Source organism: Xenopus tropicalis, chromosome 9, assembly GCF_000004195.4.
Source record: "Xenopus tropicalis strain Nigerian chromosome 9, UCB_Xtro_10.0, whole genome shotgun sequence".
Classification (NCBI taxonomy): Eukaryota; Metazoa; Chordata; class Amphibia; order Anura; family Pipidae; genus Xenopus; species Xenopus tropicalis.
In genome coordinates this window covers 54,850,820-54,878,433 of record NC_030685.2, presented here as the reverse complement: position 1 = coordinate 54,878,433, position 27,614 = coordinate 54,850,820, and the positions used below count along the sequence as shown (strand labels likewise).

Here is a 27,614-nt window from a genome sequence, read left to right as displayed (position 1 = left end):
AATTGTTTGAAATGGAACAAGATCACTCTAAGGCACCCCCTTCAAAGCTCTAAAATGTTGTTAATCCCCATGCTCTCTCTGTATATAAAAAAAACATGGACAGTTAAGTTGGGGAAAACCTGTTATTGGTAAAGCAGGAGGAAACAATATTATTGTTTTACTGGTCTTAGTAATATGTTGCCTTTTTCTCTGCTTCTATATCTTTACCCCATGGACCTTAAAAGGCAAAGGTATGATATGCCGTGCTCTGCATGCCAAGTGCCTGTATATTAATTGCATATGCCTTGTGTTTCTCAGCATTCATTTACTGACATTTAGTTGGGGTCTTTATGGACTTATATATTTAAGTGTGAAAATGTAATGTTTGCTCAAGAGCCAAGCATATTTTTTAAAGTAGTGAAAAATAAATACTGAGTAGCAGTTCAATTAATCTTTTGTTGTTGTGGTGTTTTGATGAATTTTTGTCGAAACACGACCACAAACATAAATGAATCTGATCCTATATCTAAAAAGCATTGGGACTTCATAACTAAGATGCAGCTTGCAAGCTGTTGTTATAGTACAAAAAATAATATCCATGGCAGCCATTTATATTGGTAGCTTGGACAGTTTCTGCTCATAACGCAATTCTGTTTTGTGACTCGCTGACAGCAAAATGATTACCTGCCTTGGAAAATGTTATTTTTTCTCCCATAAATATTCTGCAGGGCCTACATATCACTCCATTTTGCTTTGCACATGTATAAATGTGAAAATAAGAAAAACTCCCAAACTTATTGCAGGGTAGTTGTTGTAGTTAGTGACCTTCACAGAATCTTCAATTATTAAATATGCTCATTAAGTTAAAGGAAGCCCGACGTAGGTTTCTGTTGGATTCTAGATTTGCAGTAAATCATTGTTTTCTATTTTCCTCAGACACCAATCAGGCCATGAGGCTCTGCCTGGGGAGCACAGCAGTAGGGGCACAATATGGAGCTGTCTCTGCTCTCAGTATCAACAGTGACTGCTCCAGATTACTCTGTGGCTTTGCCAAAGGACAGGTATGTACAGCTTTTACAAGCTTCACCAGCACCAAAATTGCATAGCATTTTCATTCCCTCTTTAATTTAAGTAGGGTAGGCTTAAAATACTCCAGATTTTTAGTTTTCTGAGAACTCACTACGTGTTTTCCTGGTAAGGTTGCCACCCAGGGGGTATTTGACTAGGGCCATTGCCGGTATTACAAATTTATCAGCAATATATATTTACTGGTAAATTTGTTCTGGTGACAAGCCTGTCGATCCCTCCCTTCTTTGACCCTCTCCCTGGCTGATCATCTCCTTTTAGGTAGAGGCCTGCCTCTGCCATGCCCATTCCCTTCCCTCCTTAACAATGTTCCCTCTTATTACTTCTTGGCTATGTGTGCAAAAAAAATATTTTGTGTGCACATTTTAAACCGGCTCAGGTCAGAATAAATACAAAATTTTTTTTTTGCACAAAATTTTTAGTGTGCACCACAATTTGTTGTGTGTGGTGTCTTCAAAATTACTAATGTCTAGTCATTTATTAAAATTTACAAATTGAAAAAAGCAGAAAAAATGCAAAAACAGCAACTTTTTTGTATTGTTGCACAAGCGAATGTGTAAAAAAACCCTGAAAACGTCTAAAAATACGAGCAAAGAAACATTAAAAAAATGCCGTTAGTAAATGCCCCCCTAATTGTTTGTGGCTGTTTCCCATTCTTTTGGGTAGAGCTTCTAGTTCCATTTCAGGTTTTAATCTCAAGGCGACAGCGTACAATGACATTCTTGACAATTCTGTGCTTCCTACTTTGTGGCTACAGTTTGAGACTCTTTCCTATTTTTAGCTCAGTAATGGCCACATACACAAAGCCTGTGGGAGAACTTGATTGTCTGCTCAGAGCTCTCACCTCAAACCAACTGACCTCAAACCAACATGGAGCTGGACACAGCTCCTGTATAAACTATAGCTGCATCTTGTAGCTCCCATCATTCCCCAACTACAGGCAGGAGTCATTTAGTACCTCTACTAACTGCATGTTGCAGGGCTGCACTGACACCATGCAAATAAAATTGCAATTAGGGCAGCATTTACTTAGCTCAGCTAAAGTCATGGCTATGGGATGTCTTGCTGTTTGTAGTTTGTCCCATTTTGCTGCTTCATAGGCAAATAGGGCACAGTTAAGAGCCTGTCTGAGCTGTAACTGGCGATCCATTCGATAGCTCAGCGGTAGAGCGGGGACTTAAAATCCTGACGGCGCTGGATAGAATCCAGCTCAAAGGTGATCTGCCTTTTTTCCCCAGGGTCCAAAAAATAATGCCACTCTAGCCCATAAAAAGGGAGTAAGGATAAAAATATAGACAGGCCGGTATTTTTTTTTCCAGATAAGATGGCAACCCAATCCCTTACACATGTGTTCATTTCTGCTGGCAAAAAGAGCACAGTTAGGAGGCAGTCTGAGACTGTTGCAGCTGGCGATCCCTTCGATAGCTTAGTGGTTCGATTCCAGCTCGATAGTGATCTGCCTTTTTCCCATAGGTTGAAAAATAATGCCACCCTGGCCAATAAAAAGGATGCTGATGTTAGTAGTAAAAAAATACAGGAAGGCTGTTTTCCTGAAAAGGTGGCAACTCGAGCCCTTACATGTGTGTTTGTATCTGTATTTGCCCGCTGATTTTTTTTTTGGAGGTACGAGCTGATCTGGGTATCTCCATGGGTCTGTACCCAAGGGCACCGTGAATGCAGATGTAATTGCCTATGTTGCCATATGATGGAACTCATATGAAATCTACCACACAGCAAACACAAATGCCCATGTGTATGAGCACTATCAGGTAGGTGATTTGCTCTACTCAGCCGTCAGTGGGTCCTGCTGCATTTCGATGTGGAGAAGGAAAAGCTACGTCACTGGGGGGTGCCAACATGTTGCCCAGTGCCCACTGCCCAGTGGCTTTAATCGCTTACCTTTTACCCTGGGCTGCTGCTCCTGTTAGGAGAAAACTGCACCAGCCTGGGGTAGCTGCGAGACAGCATCTTCGGATCCAGGGGCCTACACATGCGCAGTTGAATGAAAAAGCTAAATTTTTTTTTGTTCAGCTTTTGACTATACTGCACATGTGCAAGTGCCGCGAAGAAGGAAGAGGATAAATGTCTTGCAGCTACCCCTTGCCGATGCCCGGGTTTCATGTAAGTGATTACAATTACTGAGGGGGGTGCCTAACATTTGGTACCCCCAGTGATATTTACCATACCTTCTGCTTTAACTGGTGTAATAGTGCTGCTGAGTGGATTTTTAGAAATGCCACATGTGCATTAGCCTTATGGTTTAATTTTATTGCTAACTTTATACCCTACTTCTTTTGAAAGCTCAAACAGACACTCTTTTTCTGTAGACTACAATCACCTTCATTAGTAAAGAAATGTGTTAAGCAGCCTTATTACATTGAGAAAAGTTAAATACATTAACCCCATACATCATGGTTAAATCCCTCTCCACAGATTACCATGTGGGACCTGGCTGGTGGTAAACTTTTAAGAACCATAACAGATGCCCACCCTCCTGGAACTGCAATTTTACATATCAAGGTAACATTATGCTTTTTTAAGGTAACTATGCTGCCTTATACTAGCAGATACACAATGAGCTTCTGACTACTGCTGCCTTACTTGGAGAGACTGCATTATTTGCCTTCTGATCCTGTTTTGGAATATCTATTATCTGACCTTTGATTTAAATTAGTGGAGATTGACTTTAGAAAAATATGGTGGTTATATTTTGAGAGACATTTCAAGCTTATAATCACCTTTTTTTTCTTTTCTAGCTCGGTAATCTGCTCATTTTATATACTACATGCAGCTTTTTTTTTTTTAACAAGCAAAAAAACTAAATTTGGGGCATTTTCTAAAGTTCACAGATGACCCAACTCTTGCAGTCTGCAATGATAGTGGAGGATCCGTATTCGAGTTAACTTTTAAGTAAGTGCCTTTGTTAAGCTTATCAGTGACTTATCGTATGACCTATGGATTTCTGCCTTCCCAAATCAAAAGATGTACTTGGTGGGGTTAGACACTAATACGCTTATATAGTATGTTTTGTGTCCTATTATGGGGGAGGTAGGTGGCGGCCAGTTATGGTGTTTTTTAGTTGGTGCGTATTTCTGAAATAGCAGTTGTTCTTGCATGGCCCAAGGTTTTATTAGAGTGTTCTTTTTACTTTACAATTGCAAGTATATCCTTATTTACTTATATCTAGGTGCAGTTAGTCTTGCCATTCTCTGCAGCCTGCACCATATGCATTACAGGATGATCTCTGGTCTCCCATATCTGGCTTACTCAGAACCCACTTTGCACCACAAGTGATATATATTATGGCTGATTTAAGACTATGTTGTGCTCTTGAAATGTGTCTTGCAATCTCTTGAAGTGATGGAAATTTCTTCACAGAAGTAGTCAAATGTGCAAATCAGATAAATTTGCACTGTGTGTTCCAACTGCTTGGGCATGGAGTAATCCTAATTTTCATAATCAGCACTTAAAGGATATATAAATATTAAAAATGTAAAATTGCTCAGAGTGCTTTTCCAAGTTTTTTACATTATTTTTTTCTCTTTCATAGCTATTGGGCTGTTTTTAAACATCCTTTATTATAAGCTTCGTAACTTACCTGCTGGTCAGATTTCCATCTGCACAGAAGTAGAACTTGTCTGATGTTGCTCTGTTCAGAAAAGAGATTAGAAACCTCAGACAACCTTTCTCATTTCCTGAACAGAGCAACATCAGAGGAATTCTCTGTTTTCTTTCTGAACATGCGGGTGTGTGTGTATATGTGTATATGCAGTACATATTTTCTAAAGTGTATTCTTAAAATAATTTACACATAAAACTGGCCTGCCTTTTGTCATTACAGGAGAGTAATGGGAGTGCGAACCTGTGAGTCCCGTTGCCTTTTCAGTGGATCCAAGGGAGAAGTTTGCTGTATTGAACCTCTGCATACCAAAGCTGAGCTACGCGATCACCCAATAACCCACTACTCATTGCTGGCCATGGCATCTCTAACCAAGGTGCAGAAAGCTTTACTCGTCTCTAACTTCAATATTTATGTCTAGCAGACAAGTTAAATGCACACATTTAGCATTCATATTCAGACATGGTTTCTGCAGAAGGATGCCCATCATTTCCGTAATACATAAAATGATTGGTTTCCTTCTAAGGGAGCAGACCAAAAAGTATTTTCATGTGCTACATTGTCCCAAAGCTAAAGATGTAATTTTACAAACTCATGGAGATTTGCAGCGTCACTTTACTTATTCTTATGCTTTCACATGGCTGTACATAATTTTAGCTTTACAACAGCTGTAAGTATGTGCTATCTTAGCCCGTAATAACTAACCAGCAGTCAGTTTAAAGAAGAAGCTGAGACTTGTGAATTTTTCTAACGATCACCAACTCATGTATAAAATTCGAGAAATGTGAGAAAACATCTACAAGAAATCACAGCCCCTACAACACGCACTACAACGCACTACAACATGTTTTTCCGTTAAAGGTGTGTGGAAAACAGTATTGTGCCAATGAATTATATATAGAAGGAATGTGCTTTAGAAAGAAGTATTTTGGGTTGATTTCTTAAAAATTTCTTCAAAAGCCTGCTTGTTCTGCCTATCTGTTCCACTTCCTGCTGCCTTCTTTCCCAGGCTGTGCAGGGAGGCTGGTGGCACTCAGCACTGTAGGATAGGGACGAATCAGCAGCTAGGCTGACTCGATAGGGAACTGATGCCTGTCTTTGCTTGTGTGACAGCAAGGCTGTGACTGCCTATCACTCTCCTACTGTGCTTCTGGCAGGGACTGTTAGGACTTACCTACCCCTCATTTAAAACACAACAGGGACCTGAGGGTCTTCAGTAAAGATAGACAGATTGTATTACTTTTAAAATTTTAAAGTGAAACCAGCACCATATATTATTCATAATTGCCTGCAAGATAGAGAATATTTTTTTTATACTATACGCCTCCTTTAAAATGATCCTTCTGCCTTTGTAATTGTTATAGCGCAGCTAGAATAATGAAAAGAAATATCTGGTTGGTTGCTGATCTGTAAAATTTGCATTATGGTGTATTACCCAGTAGATGGAAGTTTTTGGAATTTCTTATCACTGTCACCAGACAAAAGCAACGTTGACCCTTCTTCACTAATATTTACCAGTGGTCATGGGAAAGATTGTAATTGTAATGTGTTTGGCTCACCTTCTTGAGCAATATGATAACATTGTTTATTTGTTTTCTAGATTCTTGTCATTGGCTTGAAACCCTCTCTGAAAGTCTGGATGACCTTTCCCTATGGACGGGTAACTTTTTTTTTTATTGTAAGGCTGTCAGGGCAAGGATTGCATCAATGAGCCGATGCGCTCTTTGCATAGAATTTTTAAACCTGCCCAATCAACATCTGGCTGATTTTGTCACAAATATTGGTTGAGTAGTCCTGTCAGAGGGCCCCATACACAGGCACATACTCTGCCAGTGTGGTCTGTCAGCAGCTTTTAACAATCAGTGTATGCCTACCTTAAATTGATCACTTGATAAACATATTAGTATTAGATTATTAATCGTATAGAATTGTTGGTGTATAGAAAGTAATCTGGCTGTAATTTGGCTTAGCAATGCCACTGTAGCTCTCTGGGCAGGCCTGGATTTGTGGCAAGGCCATAAAGGCCCGGGCCTAGGGTGGCATAAATTTAGGGGCGGCATGCCGCACTGCCACACCGCCACACCGAAATTTAGAATTTTTTCTCCCATATGGAGCAGTGGGGACCTCTCCCCACTTGGAGGTGGCCTCGGGGCACCCGGCTAAGAAATCCGGGGCTGTCTCTGGGTTCTCTTTTTCAAAAATCACATGGTCAGTAGGGCCAATATTATTTAACCTTTGCACCTTTTTAGGGACTCATTTATTCTGCATTTCTGTAATCTGTGTAGGAGCTGGTATTCTACGCTGTGGTAATGGGTGATGGCCACAGATGCAGCGGATGCCATTTTCTCCACACCACAAACTAGGTCCTGTTCTCCCTGTGGCACTTTTCTGCTACCATTTTATCACTAGCACACTGCAGAAATCTTAAAAATGCAGTTTTATAGGTTTCCCTTGCCATTGGTGAATAGTCAGTTGGTATAGTTAAATATATGGTATCAAAGTGAAATTAGTGGGTAAGGCTTTTCTTACCAGGCATCAAGTGCGGCTGATACTTTGGTCTCTGGAAATACACAGGACTGTGGTGAACTCTCTGCAAATAAATTAATGGCACTCCAGCAGTGGGGATGTTAATCAACTCCATTCAACACTTTTCTGCATTGGTAATTGGATATGAACTGCTAAATGTGTCTTCCTTTTCAATTTATTATCAGCAAGTTCCCCCTCTGTGACCTTCTCTCAGTATTAATATATATGCAAACGAGCAAAGCGAATGTAGCACAGAAGAATCAGCCATCCTAGTAAAGGCGAGCCCTTGCAGTCTACACTGTCTTTGTATGCTCCTTGCTTAACAGAATGGATAGACATTTGATACAGGGTTATGTTTAAAACAAACTACAAATCCTATCAAATTCTGCCATGTAAAGGTTTTATTTGCTTTTTAGATGCAGTTTGCACTCTTTCCATGCAACTCCCAGCAACTGTGATGGTTGTGTCCTCATTGTGGTCACAAAACATGCAGATCTTTCCCCCATATGCTAACCTAGAGGTGGGCGATATTGCATTCATACAGTAGTTCAGCCCTCAGGCCAAACGATCAGATCACATTGATGGGATGCAAGGACTGCATGAACAAGCCGATGTTTATACCTGACCGATTGACATCTGACCAATTTTTAACCAGATATCAGTCTGGCAGGCCCGTCTCTGGGCCAACTCTGTCCATCAGCAGCTTTTAGCTTCCCGTGTATGACCATCTTAAGAAGAAAGCAATCCTTTTAAGGAGAATTCAAGAAAATTACAGTGTCAGCTGGTAGTACTTTACCTTAAGAAATAAAAAAAAAAGCAGAGGCTTTTGAGATCTCAATGTCCTGTGGGCCATCCGACTTATAAGCACCTATATTTTTCATATCATGAAGACGAAAGAATTTATTGTACTTTTTTAGGGGCTAGAGACTTGCTGGAGGCCACCAATAACTGATCTTCTAGTCAGACCAAATGCAAAACTGACTTAGTGGGACACAATGTCGATTGAATGTTAGTTTACACCATGTTGTTGATGAGACCTAAGTCAACACCTAAAATTAAAAGAGTAGATAAGTCACCAAACCATATTTAAAATATTACTCTTGCATAAGCACAACAGATACCCTTGTACATAAGTAACTTTTCTGTGGGATAAAAGATTAGCACTGTGTCTCCGTTTGGTTGGTAACTTTCACTCCCACTTCTGCTAAGTAAACATTTGGCAAAGCTACTGTATGTACTTCCTTTTGTCTTTTCTCTATTTGCACTTACTGCCCATCTACTGACAAAGATGATTTACTAGCAGATGCTGCTGTCTGATACCCAGGTAATAAAACATATTTTAATCACTTGTTGTGTCTTCCTACAGATGGATCCTTCCAGCGTCCCACTGCTGGCCTGGCACTTTGTTATCTTGCAGGGAGCCCTAAACCCCATGCTTGCATTTTGCAGGGGGGATGTTGTACATTTCCTCTTAGTATGTATTGTTTCTTTTTTTTTTTTACTGCATATAAAAAAGTACAATTGTTTAAAGCAATCCAAATGTTTACAGAAGTGCATATACTTTGTAATTTTAGGTCATTTAGTAATAGCAAAGTACTAAAACCAATTTTAATAATGGAATCAGGTTCACTCTTAGTTCACCTAGTTGACGCTGATTATCATGCAGATATACATTAGCTTTGCCATTTTGGCCTCAATGGTAGGACCTAATCAAAACATAAGTGGTTAAAATCCAGGGCTATATAATTAGAGCTGCTAAAAAATGTAATGCATTGGGATATGCAGAAAACACTAATAGAGTAGCCATGGCAACCTCTGACATAGCAGAGAATGAGATGACAGTTGATCCATTGAGGTAAAAACTACTGCAATGACATGTTGTGTATTTGCCTCAAAAAAAGATGCAGTGAGGTTAAAGTCACAATTGGGTCCCATTTTCACCTCTTTTTTTTTTTTTTTTTTTTTTTTTTTTTTACTTAACTAAGCCCAGCTAGAAACATAAACATAAAGAACCCATTCTTTGCTGTACCTACTGCACTGCAAATAGAGATGGAGCGCTGCTTGTTGTGTCTGATTTGTGTTCAGCAGTTCAGTTCTGTTAACTTGTACATTTCTGTGCTGTGGAACACATAGAAGCCATTGCACAGGATCACATGAAGAGACACTCATGTGTAATAGCCCTAATTAAGAGAAACTTGCTCTAATGGTGGTGTATTTGTTGAATTCTAGTATGGGAGGCACCTCCTGACTAGGAGTGAGTAGTTAATTATAAATAAGGTACTATAAAGTTGAGTAATGTTTAATACATCGTGATACAGGTATGTGATCTATTATGTAGAATGCTTAGGAACTGTCGGATAAGGGGTCTTTTCATAATTTGGATCTCCATACTTTGTCTACTAAAGAATATTTAAACAACAGCACCACCTGCTGTACCTTTACAGTCAAAGAGATATTACCTTCAGAAGTGTTCTGAAGTTGCTCTGCTTAGGAAAGAAATCAGATGCCTTTTTCTATCGACCTACTGAGCAGGGAAACCTCAGAAAACTTCTCTGTTTTCCTTCTGAAATTATATCTCCTTGACTGTACAATTACAGGAACTGACCAGCAGGTGGTGGTGGTGTTACAACATTTATTATGTTGGCAATTATTTAACTTAAATAGCGCTGACAGAAAAAAATAAATTATTAATGTAAATTGCAAAAATATTACATTCAGATTATAAATGTTTACATATCCTTTAAGGGAGAAAAATAGCACAATCTCTTTTAGAAGTACTTGCGCAAGCACTGGTGATTATTAGTCCTCATGTGAAAATGTGGTAGTGAGCCTCCTAAGGCAAGAATCACCTGACAAGAACCTGTGCTTTTGCTTGCAAGCAATCCTAATAGAGGAAGATTTGGGGCATTTTGATGCAGTTGTTTATACACTCATACTTCTTTTCCTGTAGGCTCATAGGTTTATATGTGTTTTTTTATTTTTAGTTGTTTCTGTGGAATAGAACTTTTAATGGTAAAGCAAGGAAATTTACACCCACCTGTATCATGCTGTTTTTTATTGCATCCTTGCTTACTTTGAGTGCTGGCAATATACTTATAATATAGAGCAGAGGACAGCTGTGTATTGGCACAGTGTTAATGAGAATCACTCAGCCAGATGTAAAAAAAAAGCTGTGCATGCAGCATCTCATCTATATTTGATGCAGCTACCGCATTACACAGTGCCAAGCTGTTATTTTCCTCTGCCAGTAGCAATTATTTCCCCACACTTGATTTGTTTGGGGGTAAATTCATGAAGTCAAGTCCAAGGCAGGGGGGGGGGGGGGGGTAAAGCACTAATGTGGATTAACTTTTCAAAGAAAAGCTTTCATAATAGTTATTCATTCTTATGAACTGCATTATTTCAGCTCTGTATATTTCAAGCAATGTCATCCCTATGTTCTATATGAACCAAATTTGTGCCAACATACCTTAATTCAATCCAACAGCTACAAGCAATCACGACAACGGACAGTCTTTTCTCTTATACATTTTTATGTTTTAAGCGTTATTTATAATAGATAACATTGCCAACCTATCTTCTGTGATGTTCATTATGCCTTTTCTTAATACTACAGAATCAATGCTTGACTATTTTTATTGCATGATTGGATTGCACATAAAACCCAATAAAAATGTTAAAAATTAAAAAAAAAAAATTTGTGCCAACAGGTAAAAAGGGATGATTCTGGAGCTATTCATATCAATAAACAGAAACAACTGCATTTGCACTATGACCTTATCAACTTCACTGTAAGTAGCAAATGACTGCCTTGGATTAAATGTGTTACTGTTGGCTAATTCCTGCCATTGTGGATAGATTTAGTCTGAGCTGGTTTCTCTCTCTGTTGGTGCAGTGGATCAATGCTCGCACGGTGGCTCTTCTCGACAGCGCAGAAAAGCTACACGTAATCGATCGTCAGACACAGGAAGAACTTGAGACCCTGGAGATATCAGATGTGCAACTTGTATACAACAGCAGCCACTTTAAGTCTCTGGCCACTGGAGGAAATGTGAGCCAGGCCCTGGTAAGCTGGTCTAAGGGCTTTATGCTTTCTTAAAAGGGATATCTAACCCAATTAATTTTGTTTCTTTACATAATAACATGAAATGTAATTTGAAGCAAGTTTACTTTATTCATTAAATAGTAATTGTCACTGGTTTTAATATTATTTGTAAATGAAATTGCAAATTAAGATTGCTTTTTCCTGCTCAGTTTGCTGGACTAATGAGTGTCTACCATCTGCTTTTGCACTGAGGCAACCTAAATGGGTCATTCATGTCAGAGATATTTTCTGTTGCTACTAAGGATTTCAGATAGTGAACTGTTTTGATGTCACTTCATTGTATGTGTACACTGCTAAATATGTGCTTATTTTGAGATCCTCAAGGGGTGTGGGTGCAGCTATCTGTGCTCCAACTTAAGTGAGGTGTATGAGCACATTACTTTCATATAGGTATATATACGTATTTCATATTGGGGCTGATTTGCTGATATAAATTGGTTCAGTGCAGTGGCATCCAATTAGATCTTTGCTATAATTTTCTCACTTGCAGTAGATTGGTGAATAGTTATTGCTGTTGGTACAGTAAATTGGCACTGGTTCAATTTATCACCCATGTTAAAACAGCGCTAATATCTACTGTTAAGGAAGTTGCACCATAATCTTGCTGATGCTTAGATCAGCAAGTCATCTACACAACCCAACATTAGTAATTTAGACATTATAGGCAATGTTGGGAGGTATTAGGCTAGTGCAAGACCGATTGTCAGCATGCAGATAAATGCAGGACCAAGAATCCTCCCCTACATTCCTAACTGCTTTCTGATGTGTCTGCACCCGGAGCCACTATGCCAGCCCAGGTGCAGTCACACAGAGCGGATTTTGATGTAGAAACACTTGAGTATGCATTTTGGTGCCAAAATCTGCTCCATGTTGCTTCACCCAGGCTGACGCAGTGCCTGTGTTTATTCATAGGCCGACTATCTGCTAGGCAGATAGTATAACTGATATCTAAGATATCTAACTATGCCTGGCGTGGCACTAGGCTTAAGTTAGTTATTTAGTTATTTATTGACCCAAAACCCCCTTTGCAGCTTAAGATAATCACATGAAAACACTAGTACACTAACACATTGTGTGCCCTTAGCCTTGGCCAGACATTAATGTATATGGAGACTATATAAAATAATGACAGTGAAGGTTTGGTAAACTATAGAGTCAATGTAATTGATTGTTATTCACTAAAGAACTTAAAAGGCTTATTTAGCATCAGACTTTTTAAGGATTTATTTTGTTTATTGCTGTTTATGTACTTTTTTAATATTGGTGTTCTGCAGGCCTTTGTGGGAGAGAAAGCATGCTATGAATCAATTAGCAGCTATGGAGGACAGATCTTCTACCTGGGAACAAAGGTATCCACCACTTCCTGTGTGCACCCAGATAAAAGCCAAGCTGCATCTTTTTTACTGAAGAGCACTTTGCAGAAACACATGGCACACTAAGTTATTTAAATGTTTGCATAAGTGTACAAAGTTTAAGTAAACAGTTCCTTTTCCACCCCAGACAGTTAGGGGTTAAGCATGTTTGCTTTTGTGGTTGTTGATACAGGACGTGAAGCTCTTAACTTCCGTTCTCTCGATCGCTTTCTCCCTCTCTCTCCCCTTACACATCTTTCTCTCTTTTACACACAGTCAGTCCATGCCATGACGCTGAGAAACTGGCGAGAGGTAAGGTACCAGTCTGGGATGTTTTTGGACGTTGGGTAAATGAAATGCCTATATTTTCTGAGGCAGGCACAAATTAAATGTCTTATTATGTATCCTTTATACTTGAACCTTAATATGTATGCATAAATATAAATGGGTGACCATTTAACTCTGTGTCACCTTAATATTTGTTGTTAATTGTATAATTTTTGTAGCTAATGTATCATTTATATTTGTAGTTACAGTGGGGTCACTTCTATAAATTTAGATTTTCAAAGGACCTTTTGCCTCCTGTATCAGTCGTTATTTAGGTAATCTGTATGTTTGCTAAGCATTCTGGATAATGGGTTTCTGGATAATGGATTCCATACACAGTTGAAGAATATTTTTTTTCTCTTTACAGATGCTTGTTAATAATACTATCAATAGTGGTTAAGAAAAAAAAAAATTAACAATAACAACATATATTTACAAGGTGTCTAGGGAAACAGATTTCCTTTTGAACATTTAATCCTTACCTGAAGAGAAAGCTTCTCTCTAGTAATAGACACCAGGAAATACCATTTTTTCCCCCACTCATTTAAATACAAACATATAATTAATATATAAACATATAATTTATATATAAACAAATAATTAAACACAAACAAACTTGGCATCAGTGTTTAATATTATATTATTTTTTTAATTCATAATTTCCATTATTTTTCTGCTATAAAAGGTCATCTAAAATGTTAGTCACTAAATGGGTATATACCTTGAGCTTACAGATTCCCTTCATATATCACTAGATCAGGGATCCCCAACCTTTTTTTACATCTGAGCCACACTCAGATGTAAAAAACGCTGGTGAGCAACACAAGCATGAAAAAAGTTCTTTGGGGATGCCAAATAACGACTATGATTGGCTAACTGGTAGCCCCATGTGGACTGCTACCCTATTGGAGGTTCTGCTTGAAGTAAAACATTGTTTCTATGCTTCCAAAACGTGCCTCCAAGCCAAAAATGTAAACATGGGCACCTAATTTGAGCCCACTGGGAGCAACTTCGAAGGGGATGGTGAGCAACATGTTGCCTCTGAGCCACTGGTTGGGGATCACTGCACTAGATACAGGAGGCAAAAAAGGCCCTGCCCACTAATATGGTAGATTAAACTACAGACTGAAACTCAGTGCAGGTATAGCACCTGTTATGCAGAATGCTCAGGATCTGTGGTTTTCCTAATAAAGATCTTTCTATTATGTGGATCACCAGACCTGCACCAGTCTGCTAAAAAATCAGTTAAACATTAAAGGGATACTGTCATGGTTTTTACGGTGTACAGGTATCGGACCTCTTATCTGGAAACCTATTATCTAGAATAGGGGTGGGCCACATTTACTTACCCCCGGGCTGGACCGGGCCAGGGCGGGCAGGGCCAGGCCAGCGTTACGCCCCCTTCGTCGCTTTAATTCCGGCCCGCCAATGACACCAAGTGTTGCGTGATGAGACTTGGCGTCGGCGGCGGGCCTGATTAAAAAGGCCAAGGGGCTGGATGTGGCCCGCGGGCCGTAGTTTGCCCACCCCTGATCTCAAAAGTTCCGAATTACGGAAAGGCCACCTTCCATAGACTCTATTTTAATCAAATAATTCACATTTTTAAAATGTGTTTCTTTTTTCTCTGTAATAATAAAACAGAACCTTGTACAACCCTTATCCGGAAACCTCTTATCCAGAAAGTTCAGAATAGGATCCTTTACACGGAAACCCATTATCCAGAAAGCTCCAAATTTCGGAAAGGCAAATAATTCTAATTTTTAAAAATGTTTTTCTTTTTCTCTGTAATAATAAAACAGAACATTGTACTTGGTCCCAACTAAGATATAATTAATCCTTACTGGAGGCAAAACAAGCCTATTGGGTTTATTCAGTATTTAAATTATTTTTAGCAGACTTAAGTTATGGAGATCCAAATTACGGAAAGATCCCTTATCCGGAAAACCCCCCAGGTTCTGAGCATTCTGGATAACAGGTCCCGAGCATTCTGGATAACAGGTCCCATACCTGTACTTGATTCCAACTAAGATATCATTAATCCTTATTGGAGCCAAAACAAGAAAGGAAATCACTTTTATAATTATTTGCTTAAAATAGAGTCTGTGGGAGATGACCTTTCTGAAATTTGGAGCTTTCTGGATGATGGGTTTCCGGGTAATAGATCCTATACCTCTATTTACTTTGTGCACCAGGAATCCAATTTATATTTACAAACGTAATCTGTTGGGTTGTGGACAAGGATGAATATAATATTCTGCTGCTCCAAGTCTAATGGTATAGATATAATCCAGTTTCAATCCCCTGATTTGTTAAGAGAAATCATATCACCAGAAGTAAAGCATTGTGTTTATTTATGTGGCAGCAGACCTAGCAGTTTTCAGGATTTTTACATTTTTCTCTGGCATCGTTATTTGGCACCCTTTTAATAATTACCGCTCAGTGTAATAATACATGGTTCTGAGAAATAATCTACCTTAACATATAAATATTAGACTGTCTCTGTCACTATTGCACAGAGATGAGCATTTGGCGCAAGTCACTTGGCAAGTAGATTTTCAGTCTATATATTCACCCCTAACGGCACTAACTGGGTTTGTGTTTTTAGCAGCAGTTAAGGTTAAACTCTGCATCCTAACGAATCAGTTCTTCTTATGTGCAATTTATTGCTTGTCTCTTTTTTTTACTTATAGAGAGTTGACCATTTACTGAAGCAGGACTGTTATAATGAAGCTTTGGCATTAGCATGGTCTTTTCATGAGGGCAAAGCTAAAGCTGTTGTGGGTGAGTTGGCAGCCTTGCAGGGGGTTACAAAGAATATACAATACATTTTGTGTTGCACATGTGTGTATATTTATACAAAACAGATCTGACCTCCTTCCTATTGCTATTTTTGCTGATCTTTTTGTTCTTTTATCTTAATTTCATTTCCCACTTTCCTTTCCCTGCTCGGCTCCTGTAAAATTGTTCTTGTAGACTGATAATAGGTGCAGATCTCCTCCAAACAGAATTAATGTTAAATAAGCCAAGTTAAATTTGGAATTTTCTAACTCAAAGTACTTATTCAAGATTCTTATTCAGGCATGTCTCCCTAAATGTCATGCCACTTTACAGTAAGATGAAAATATTTCAAAGGTGTATTAAACTAAAAATGTTATCAGGGGACCTGTCTGCTGGCTCCCTCTTTTGCTCAATCGCAGCAAAAAAAAAAAAAAATGGCAGTATGGCCCCCTCCACTGTACCAGTTTGCACAGTATTTTTGGCAGCTGCTATGACTGGCTGTTTAACTTCTGGTTCTCTGCTCTCTCTAGTGCTGATTGCTGACCAAGAGCATGCGCACTTGATGACAAAAGGACTAATTTGCAAAACTGAATGCAGCATGCAGAGTACAAAAAGGCCACAATTGGCCACACTGTGTTTGGCTGTGTGCAAATAGCCATAGGCCTTTCTGCTCTGTTTTGAAGACCTTCGACATGCCCTTTCCATCCAGCCCTGACTGTAGTAGCACAGGATCCAAGAGAGGTGGACATGGGTGGCACATAGGTAACCCCTAGCCTGCCCCAAACTTGCATGTCATTTGCACACACAATGAAGGGAGGGGCCTGCATCAGGGCCCTGTTTTTACTGCCTGCCCTAAGGACAGGGCTAACCTTTATTCTGCACTGCTGCTCTGCCTGACCTTGCTTTCTGCACTGAGTGCCGGAACGCAGCAACACTTGGGACACAAGTGCTCTGTAAGTGAGGATTTGTAAGTGATTTGACTCCTGGTCAAAAATTGAATATAGTTCCCCTTTAAATTTAATACTGCCACAAAATTTGAAATGCATAAACCAGGAATAATATGAGAACATCTAATAATAATAAGATGCTTAACTATTTGGAATCCAAAGAGATTCATACATGGAAAAGACAACCTATCATTATACAGTAAAGAAAAACATATCTGATGATTTCGGTTCTACAGTTTTTTGAAGTTCTATTCTATTCACAAATGCTTTCAATGTCTTCTCTCACAGGGCTGTCTGGAGACCCAAAGAAGAGGAAGAGTGTTGTAGCTGATAAGGTGAGATTTAGTTACTACAATAAGGTTACAAATATAGTGGTACTCAGGAAGAAGTTGATGTTTTAAGAACATTTTTTTTTTCTTTTCACAGCTGAAACCCCAGTTTTGTCTTAAAATCCCTGCTGGCCGAACCATGTTATATTTAATGAAAGGCTGTTTTTTGTGACAAAGCATTCACACATTTGTAGAATTAAGGCTATTTCACACTAGGCAGCTTGATTGGAAAATAATGTAGATCACTCTCATCCTATTGTAGAGACTGGAAAGCTCCACAAGTAATTTGGGACCCATAACTGTGGAGATACTTATGGATCCCAATCTACTGGTGGCTTTCTTTTTTTTTCAGTGAAGACCAAACAGCTTCACTTGTATATTATATTTAGAATAGGGATTGTACCAAATAGATTTGTGGGCCACTCTTATACTCAATGTAACTGTGTCATTTAATGAAATCTATGAACAATGTTTCATTTCATATCAGCAAATCATGCAATATGACACCCCACACAAATTATTAGTATTATACTTTATGTACATAGCATCATATGTTATTCTCTATAACATGTGATTAAACTTTCTATTTGATTAGTCAAAGGCCTGCAGATATATTTAATATATTTAAAAATGATATATGAAATTATATTTCAGGAAATTATCCATCATTCACATCAGTCCCTGCACCAATGGAACTTACAATGAAAGGTCGGGAGCCAATTAAGCTGCCTGTAGTAGCAAGGTTCTTGGTATAAAGTACAGAACTTATGTTTATGTCTTTTACTGAACATTTATGAAGAATATGGAACATGGAATAAACCTCTTCTTAAACAGGATATATTTTGTCCTACAATTTTCTTAAACAGATTGATGTGACTAAACATGGCATCTGCATCGTATGTGCAGTATGTTTGTATAACTTTAACTTTAATTGTATAACTTGAATTCAGATTTAATATTTTATCTGAAAAAAAAAAGGAAAAAACTTGAGTGCTAATAAATCTGCCCCTTAATGGCATATTTTGCATTACTTTTATACTACCTTCTAACAAATTATAAGTGGAAAGCATTTATTTGTCTTAACATGATTTTTTAGCAGCGCCAGTAATTTCTTGTTTATTCTTTACAGATTGTTGAAATCTTACTCCAGTATACTGAAAAAGCACTAAGAAAATGTCCAGAGCAAGGAAAAATCCAGGTGATGGAACAGCATTTCCAGGTAGGGATTTTTATTACCATAAAGGGGTTGTTTACCTTTAAATTAACCTTCAGTATGACATTAATATTCTGAGACAATTCACAACTGATTTTCATTTTTGATTTCTTGCGGTTTTTCAGTTATTTTGCTTTTTCTTCTGCAGCTCTTCAGTTTATTATTTTAGCAGCTATCTGGTTGCTAGGGTCCTGTTTACCATAGTAACCAATGAGAGATTGAAATATGAATAGAAGGAAGATGGACTGAATATAAAAATAAGGAATAAACAGTAACAATAACAATAAAATTGTAGCTTCACAGAGCAAAATTGTTTGGCTTCTGGAGTCAGTGACCCCCCATTACACAGTTGGAAAGATGTAGAGAAGGAAGGCAAATATTTCAAAAACTAACAAATAAATAATGACGACCAATTGCAAAGGTGTTAAGAATGGGACATTCTATAACATACTAAAAGTTTGATAAGGTTTCCAGATTGACAGATCTTTGCCTTTATTGGCCATCAACATGCTGACCTAAATTGGTCTGATCCACTAATGCATACTAGAGGAGATGTGGGCAATGTTTCCTCTAATTCCTTCTTGGCCATGTGCACAAAAATATTTAGTGTGCACATTTTTAACCTGTGTGCACATCTTTAAAAAAAAAAAAAAAAAACTGTGTGTTCAGGTCAGAATAAATACAAAATTTTGTGTTTTTGTACAAAATTCTTTGTGTGCACCACAATTTGTTTTCACATAGAGGGAACATTTGTGCAAGGAGAACACTACCTACCTGCACGCATAATGCAGACTGTAACAGTTTGTGAAAAAAGAATAATTGTCTGGAGCTGTTTCAAATTCTTTGGTGCAGAGCTCTTGGTTCCATTTCAGGTTTTAACCTTAAGGCAACAGCGTACAATGACATTCCTGACAAATCTATGCTTCCTACAGTTTGAGGAAGGCTGTTTCCTGTTTTGGCACAATAATAGTCACAGTACAATGCCTGTCAGAGAACCTGACTGCCTGTAAAGAGCTCTAACCTCAAACCAACATGGCCAGTTGGCCACTGCTCCTATATAAAAGATTGCTTCATGTTTTAGCTTCCATAATTTCCCAACTACAGTTGTGTCATTTAGTACCTCCACTAACTGCATGTTGCAGGGCTTTACTAATTGCATGTAAAAACATTGCAATCAGGGCAGCATTTCCTTAGCTCAGCTAAAGTTATGGATAGGGGATGTCTTGCTGTTTGTGGCTTGTCAAATCTGCTGTTCATAGGCAAATTGGGCACAGTTAGGAGCAAGTATGAGACACTTGCAACTGGCAGCAAGCACAAATGCCCATGTGTATGAGCACTTAAGGCATACTCAGGTTCTCTCTACTCAACCTTCAGTGAGTCCTGCTGCATTTAATGTGCTCTTATGGACAGTAAATATAGGGGTTTCCACAAGTAATTTTGCAGAAACTTTCACAAAATGGCAACATTTTGCATTGCATTTTGAATTGAATTTTGCAAAATGCATTGGAGTCAAGGGGTGTTGTTCTTATGCCAAATGCTTGAAAGTCAATAACTTTTTTTCTCGCACCATATGCATTGCAGTCAATGAGTGGTATTCTAAATGTCAGCCTAAAACTTTGCCATGTTTGCCGGGCTTTTAACTTTTTTTCTACTCTGATGGTGCTGTTCATTGAACTCTCTATGACTCCTTGTATTTCTATAACTTCTTTAATGACTTTTTAAATTACTTCTTACAGTATGAGTAAACTGATGCAGTCACTAATGGTCTTACTAAAAAAAACCTCAGTAAAGAAGCAGAAAACACATCATATGCTATTTGATTTATGTATGTATTACAGATATTTAAGATCATGAAGTCTAATTAAAGCATACTGTGATTTAAAGCATACTGTGAAGCATCAGTCCTGGTTTTTGTTATAGATCATATTGCTCTGACAAGCAATAGTATAGCAGCTTGTATTCCTTAGAATAGACAGTGGGAGGCCCATTTATCAGCATTTTCATTTTCCTGGTTTTAGAACTTTTTGAAACTACAGCTAAACTCATTTCGACGAATGTCAGTAATTCATCAAAAGATTCGAATTGAAAAAGCACGAACTAATAAAAATGCGGCAAACCATTACTTTTTCGTATTGTTGCACAAATGAATGCATCGAAAACCTCTAAAACCATGAAGCAAAGAAAGATCTTTCAGTTGGAAAAAGGGACTTCCTTTGACTAATAAATGATCTTGACAGGTTTTTGATGGCATATTTTTGCCTTCAGATTTGGTGTATTTTACATAGTAACATAGTAACATAGTAAGTTGGGTTGAAAAAAGACATACGTCCATCACGTTCAACCATAATGCCTATACAGTATATAACCTGCCTAACTACTAGTTGATCCAGAGGAAGGCAAAAAACCCCATCTGAAGCCTCTCTAATTTGCCGCAGAGGGGAAAAAATTCCTTCCTGACTCCAAGATGGCAATCGGACCAGTCCCTGGATTAACTTGTACTAAGAGCTATCTCCCATAACCCTGTATTCCCTCACTTGCTAAGAATCCATCCAGCCCCTTCTTAAAGCTATATAATGTATCAGCCAGTACAACTGATTCGGGGAGGGAATTCCATTTTGGTGCAAAAAAAAATCGAAGGTTAGTAAATAACCCCCTAAGTCTACAGCGAAATACCTGCTTTCCTGTCTGTTGGGAAATGAAAAAACAAAAGGCAAGAAACACAAGAACTTAACTAATAAATATGCGATTTTCTTAGCAAACATCGATAATTCATCTCCAAGAGTGTGAGCTCTCCTTGCTATGTTAGAGCTATCTGGTTTCAAAACCTCAAAGTTATCACCATCCGCATACAAAATAGGCAGAAACTTTTTTTTACTATCTGTACTATTTTAAGTTTACTATCTGTACTATATAATGTGTAATTAAATATATGTTCTGTTTTCAAATGCTAATAGAGCTATACATGTGACTTGTGAGTCATTGTGACATGGTTAATAATTTTATATATATTTTATATATATATATATATATATATAATTATATAATTTTATTTCTTTGTATTTGCATTTCCCCTTTCTGAGCCTATGATAAAGTGCTGGGTAAGCATGGAATGCGTTAGGCAGTACATATGTTTTTCATGGATCAAAATAAATTTATATTTTCATATTGAGTAGTGTAGGAGTTTATATGTCTGTTGAGCAGATTTAATTTTTTGTAAGGTAGATTATGGGGGAGATTTACTAATCCACAAATCCGAATTCCGAAAGGGAAAAAATTGGATTGGAAACAAAAATTTTGCGACTTTTTCGTCGCCATCGCAATTTTTTCGTATTTTGCGCGTCTATTTCGTTGCTGTCACGACTTTTTCGTATTGAATGATCGTGAATGCCGGAAAAACATTTCCGACTTTGCATGATTTTGGAAGCCTTCCATAGGACTCAATGGCACTCTGCAGCTCCAACCTGGCCCAAGGAAAGTCTCCCATAGGGCTCAATGGCACTCTGCAGCTCCAACCTGGCCCAAGGAAAGTCTCCCATAGGGCTCAATGGCACTCTGCAGCTCCAACCTGGCCCAAGGAAAGTCTCCCATAGGGCTCAATGGCACTCTGCAGCTCCAACCCGGCCCAAGGAAAGTCTCCCATAGGGCTCAATGGCACTCTGCAGCTCCAACCTGGCCCAAGGAAAGTCTCCCATAGGGCTCAATGGCACTCTGCAGCTCCAACCTGGCCCAAGGAAAGTCTCCCATAGGGCTCAATGGCACTCTGCAGCTCCAACCCGGCCCAAGGAAAGTCTCCCATAGGGCTCAATGGCACTCTGCAGCTCCAACCTGGCCCAAGGAAAGTCTCCCATAGGGCTCAATGGCACTCTGCAGCTCCAACCTGGCCCAAGGAAAGTCTCCCATAGGGCTCAATGGCACTCTGCAGCTCCAACCTGGCCCAAGCTAAGTCTCCCATAGGGCTCAATGGCACTCTGCAGCTCCAACCCGGCCCAAGGAAAGTCTCCCATAGGGCTCAATGGCACTCTGCAGCTCCAACCTGGCCCAAGGAAAGTCTCCCATAGGGCTCAATGGCACTCTGCAGCTCCAACCTGGCCCAAGGAAAGTCTCCCATAGGGCTCAATGGCACTCTGCAGCTCCAACCTGGCCCAAGGAAAGTCTCCCATAGGGCTCAATGGCACTCTGCAGCTCCAACCTGGCCCCAGGAAAGTCTCCCATAGGGCTCAATGGCACTCTGCAGCTCCAACCAGACCCAAGGAAAGTCTCCCATAGGACTCAATGGCACTCTGCAGCTCCAACCTGGCCCAAGGAAAGTCTCCCACAGGGCTCAATGGCACTCTGCAGCTCCAACCTGGCCCAAGGAAAGTCACGATACCGAAGCTTGAATGAATCCGAAACTTTCGTACTCGTTGCGACAATACGATTTTTTCGCGACGGCAACGGAAAAGTCGTGGAAAATATACGACAAATTTGCGACGGCGACGAAAAAGGCGCAAAAATACCGTTCATTACGGAAAAACGCATTCGAACGCTTTCGGTCCATTTGTGGATTAGTAAATCTCCCCCTATGGGTCTGATTTAGGTACTAATTATAATATATATGCATAATAATGGTTGGTGGGCCAAGGATTTCTAACAAATGTTTGCCTTGGTTTCATTTAGGACACTGTGCCATTAATGGTGGATTATTGCCTTCTATTACAGCGCACGTAAGTCATTGTTTTTCTTTGTAATTTACATGTTACATGCATATTTCCAACATGCTTTCATAAATGTTCTTTGATTTTTGCTACCATGAATCTGTTCTTATTTGTTATACCTCTCAGTGTTGCAGTAATGACCATGCAGGTTGTGTATTAGGGTTAAGACACATGGAGCTAATAGTACCAGCTACAAAACAGACAAAAAGTAAAAAGTAAATTCTCAATCACTAAGGTAGAACAGATAAGAGCAAGCATTTAGTGAAGACACAGGGAGCTACTTAGTTGCAGCTACTTGTCATGGCTACTAAATGCCATACCAATACTGACAATACTGAGAATTTCCTCTGATAATTGTCTCTACATGTGTTTATCAGAGGAAATTCTCAGTATTGTCAGTATATTCTGGCATTTAGTAGCAATGACAAGTAGCTGCAACTAATTAGCTCCCTGTGTCTTCACCCCTACTTAAACCTGTAAGGGCTCTGGTACACGGGGAGATTAGTCGCCCGCGGCAAAACTCCCTGCTCGCAGGCGACTAATCTCCCCGAGTTGCCTTCCCTCTGCCATCCCACCGGCGAACATGTAAGTCGCCGGCGGGATGGCAGACGCGGCGAGGCGATTTCGGGAAATCGGCGAAAAAGCCTCGCGAGTCTTTTTCGGCGATTTGCGCGAAATCAAGCCGCCGCGTCTGCCATCCCGCCGGCGACTTACATGTTCGCCGGTGGGATGGCAGAGGGAAGGCAACTCGGGGAGATTAGTCGCCCGCGAGCAGGGAGTTTTGCCGCGGGCGACTAATCTCCCCGTGTACCAGAGCCCTAATAAGTTCCCAGCCACTAAATGCTTGCTCTTATCTGTTCTACCTTAGTGATTGAGAATTTACTTTTTTCTTTGTTGGGTATGTCCAGAATCTATATATTGCTCTCATAATGCATATTTAAAGGAAAGTAACAATTACTGGGGGTGACAGAATCTTAGGCACCCCCCCTGTGATTGTAATCGCTTACCTGAAACCCCAGGCTGGTGCTCCTGTTAGGAGAAAACTGCACCGGCCAGGGTGTGCACAAGCAAGCGTTCCTCTTTCTCCTTTGGTTTTCACGCATGCACAGTAAAGTGAAGGAAGGAGGAGAAGGAACGAAGAGTAACGCTCACCTGCATTTACCCCAGGCCAGTGCAGTTTTCTTTTAAGAGGAGCACCAGCCAGGGGGTTTATGTAAGCAATTACAATCACTGGGGGGTGCCTACTAATTTAGCCTTTTCTTCTCTTTTAAGCAAAACAACTAGCACTAACAGTTACTTTTTATTTTACCCGACACCTATTTATTGCTTAAAGTTAATCATAAAGAACAAGAGCAGCATGACTATAGGAGCCTAACATTATTCAAATTATATAGTCAAAGTGCTTTAAGGTGCTTTAAGTGCCATTTGGAAACACATAAATAACCAAATAGCACAGAACACTAAGGGGTATATTTTTCATGCTGTGGTAAAAGTGGAGTAAAACAAATATGTTGCTCATAGCAGCCAATCAGATGCTTTGGTTTGGTTTTCTAACTGTTGAAATCTAATTACTAATTGGTTGCCCTGGGCAACATCACCTGTAATGCTTCACTCCACTATTTACACAGCATGATAAATATACACCTTAGAGCAGGGATCCCCAACCTTTCTTACTCATGAGCAACACAAAACATGCATCATAAAAGTTAATTGAGGTGCCAAATAAGGGCTAAGATTGGCTATTATCCTCTAGGCACACTATCAGCTTACAGGAGGCTTTATTTGGTAGCAAATCTTGTTTTTATTCAACCTAAACTTGCCACCAAGCCAGGAATTCAAAAATAACTACCTGGTTTGGGGGCACTGAGAGCAACATCCAAGGGGTTGGTGAGCAACATGTTGCCCCTGAACCACTGGTTGGGGATCACTACATGATTATGATGTCCTCTGATATATGAGTAGACAGCTGAGAATCTTTTTTATGGCCTGGGATCCCTGACCAGAAAACAATTGCTACCCACTTTGGTATATGGCATACTTGTACTGCCCGCTTCCCCTGAGAACCACACATTTGGTCAACGGACCTGCTATATTTGAATGAACAAATAAGTGTATCATAATGAAATTGGCTTGTATGGCTTTAATGTTGTCAGCTGTCTTCATGATTCCTTCTTGGTCTCGTTTATTGCTTTTTCCACAATTATTGTGAAGTGCCTACTGTGTATGAATGCATGCCTTCTGCTTGTCATTGTTTTTCTGCTATCTTTATTTTCCCGACACAGCTACATACTCTTCTTGCTGCTGGTAACCATATGGTTCAGCCTACATAACGAGGCCCTTAGGTTCTTTTACAGATTGCTGGATTTAGGATTTTGTTCCTGAAAATAGAATTTTAATAAATTATGTCTAAACTAAATTAAATATTTATCCATGGTTGTGTTGTTTAATCCTTATCAGTCAGACCTGATAAGGATTACAAAAAATAAAAGAATGTCTAATTAACTGTCATATCCTTGGACAATTTCACAACCTGTACACAAGGAATAGTTACTGTTCATGAACTCCCTGCAACCGGTTAGTCATGGCTCCTAAAATTTCCCAGCAGCTCTTATTCTGAATCTGCAAAGCTCTGAATTACACTGGAATTCTGTTTTTTTTTTTTTTTTTTTTTTACATGATTTTATTTTTCTCTGTAGAAATAAAATATGCCTTGAAACTATGCTGCATAAAGCCATACTGGTGACAAAACAATCATACTGAATTTATTTAATGCATGAATGTTTTTAGTAGTAGTTTTTGCACTGGCAGAAAATGGCAAATACTGTCTAATACTGTCCGGGCCTCCTGTCGTTCTTGACCCCATACACAGGACAAACTTTAAGGCACTAATGAGGGAGACTACCATTCAGCAGTCACGGCAGTCCTAGCCCCATGTCACCCAGGCCCCCTATGGCTGTGGGCTCTGCTGTATGGTAGTTACACCACTAGTCAGAGGCACATAGGGGCACATTTACTAACCCACGAACGGGCCGAATGCGTCCGATTGCGTTTTTTTCGTAATGATCGGTAATTTTGCGATTTTTTTTCGTATCTTTTGCGATTTTTTCGTATCTTTTGCGATTTTTTCGGCGTCTTTACGATTTTTGCGTAAAAACGCGAGTTTTTCGTAGCCATTACGAAAGTTGCGCAAAGTCGCGATTTTTTCGTAGCATTAAAACTTGCGCGAAACGTTGCGCCTTTTAAGTTTTAACGCTACGAAAAAGGCGCGACTTTGCGCGCAAGTGTTAACGCTACGAAAAAATCGCGACTTTGCTCAACTTTCGTAATGGCTACGAAAAACTCGCGTTTTTACGCAAAAATCGTAAAGACGCCGAAAAAAATCGCAAAAAATACGAAAAAATCGCAAAATTACCGAAAAAGTCACAAAATGTTCGTTTCCAATCGGAATTTTTCCAATTCGGATTCGAAATCGTGTCTTAGTAAATCAGCCCCATAGAGTGTTGCTGAACCCCCCCGTTGGTTGTGCAAGCGGTCAGCAAACTGGTAAATTAGAATTAATTTGGCCATAGACGGGCAGATTAAGGTGCCAATTCGGGTCCTTCAGACCAATTTGGCAGCTTATCTGCGCTTGAATGGGGCTCTCCGTTGGACCTACCCAACTGATATCTGGCCAATAATCGTCCAGATGTCGATGGGGCAGGCTTGATTGTCCTGACGGATTGTGAACCTCATCAGCTCATTGATGCGGCCCTTACTCCAACGGCTTGTATTCATTGTAGTATGACCATTTTGCCCTAGGGCCAAACAATTGGATTAGAATGATATCGCCCACCTTAGGTTGGCATATTCGGGAAAAGATCCATTTGGTTGGTGGTCTCGCCAATGAGTAATATATCTATAAGAAGCATTTATGTCTGTAAATGCTGGCATGGTCTTGCCTTTTAAATGACCTAGAGTCAGTCTGTCATTATTTTCTGACCAACTTATGCCATGGGCTTTAATGGGCCTTGTGAATCTTCAGTGAGAACGTTGTTTTTCACTTATAGATATCTTACATCTTGTATTCTAGATTGTATCCTAGCTGCCTTGAGATTAACTAATTTACTAGTTTGTTAACAAGCAATGCTGACCTCCCCTTGTACTGCCAGTGGGGGTCAGCAGTGTTCTGTATGCCTCTGACCCTTCAGATATCAAGAGCATTAACATCTATTTTGCACTTCTAAGTTCATTGTGAGCTGGGAATATATCTCTTTGAGCTCCCAACACACTCATGCATAGTCAGACAGGCCTATGGCCTTGGCATGAACTCTGGCTGCTACAAATTCCACCGAGACAAAGGGAAATGCAAAGTGCGGCAACATGAAGGTGATGTCACAGGTGCCAGTCGCTGTTATTGTAAAACAAAGAGGGGGTAGGCTTGGATACAGTGACTAATAAGGGGCAGTAGGAAGCCTGAATTACAAAGATTCTCTTTTCTACATTCATATAAGTAAATAGAGTGGTATTTACACTATATTTCAGAACCTTTCTTTTTACTGCATAAGGGCTCATACTGACAAGCGTTCTTTTACTGCGTTTACAAAAGCATGCTGAGCACAAAAAAAGCATCATGTGCATTTATATGTGTTTTTTAAACGTAGCTAAGTGCGTTTTTGTCAG

General features: G+C 39.4%; 1 protein-coding gene across 3 annotated transcripts in view; it reads left to right on the top strand.

Annotated features, from left to right (window-relative positions):
- vps8 (VPS8, CORVET complex subunit) overlaps positions 1 to 27,614 on the top strand; it is a 104,314-nt gene that overhangs the window by 13,695 nt on the left and 63,005 nt on the right. For 2 of the 3 annotated variants that reach the window (XM_012970874.3, XM_002936535.4), the window contains 14 exons: positions 916 to 1,040; positions 3,499 to 3,585; positions 3,908 to 3,975; positions 4,907 to 5,060; positions 6,285 to 6,344; positions 8,577 to 8,684; positions 10,921 to 11,001; positions 11,106 to 11,276; positions 12,590 to 12,664; positions 12,944 to 12,979; positions 15,685 to 15,775; positions 17,008 to 17,054; positions 18,178 to 18,267; positions 22,918 to 22,964. In XM_012970874.3, coding sequence (XP_012826328.1) covers positions 916 to 1,040; positions 3,499 to 3,585; positions 3,908 to 3,975; positions 4,907 to 5,060; positions 6,285 to 6,344; positions 8,577 to 8,684; positions 10,921 to 11,001; positions 11,106 to 11,276; positions 12,590 to 12,664; positions 12,944 to 12,979; positions 15,685 to 15,775; positions 17,008 to 17,054; positions 18,178 to 18,267; positions 22,918 to 22,964 — 1,240 coding nt within the window. Of the gene's footprint in view, positions 1 to 224; positions 231 to 915; positions 1,041 to 3,498; positions 3,586 to 3,907; positions 3,976 to 4,906; positions 5,061 to 6,284; positions 6,345 to 8,576; positions 8,685 to 10,920; positions 11,002 to 11,105; positions 11,277 to 12,589; positions 12,665 to 12,943; positions 12,980 to 15,684; positions 15,776 to 17,007; positions 17,055 to 18,177; positions 18,268 to 22,917; positions 22,965 to 27,614 lie in introns of all 3 variants that reach the window. The other variant, XM_012970873.2, reaches the window with a different exon arrangement.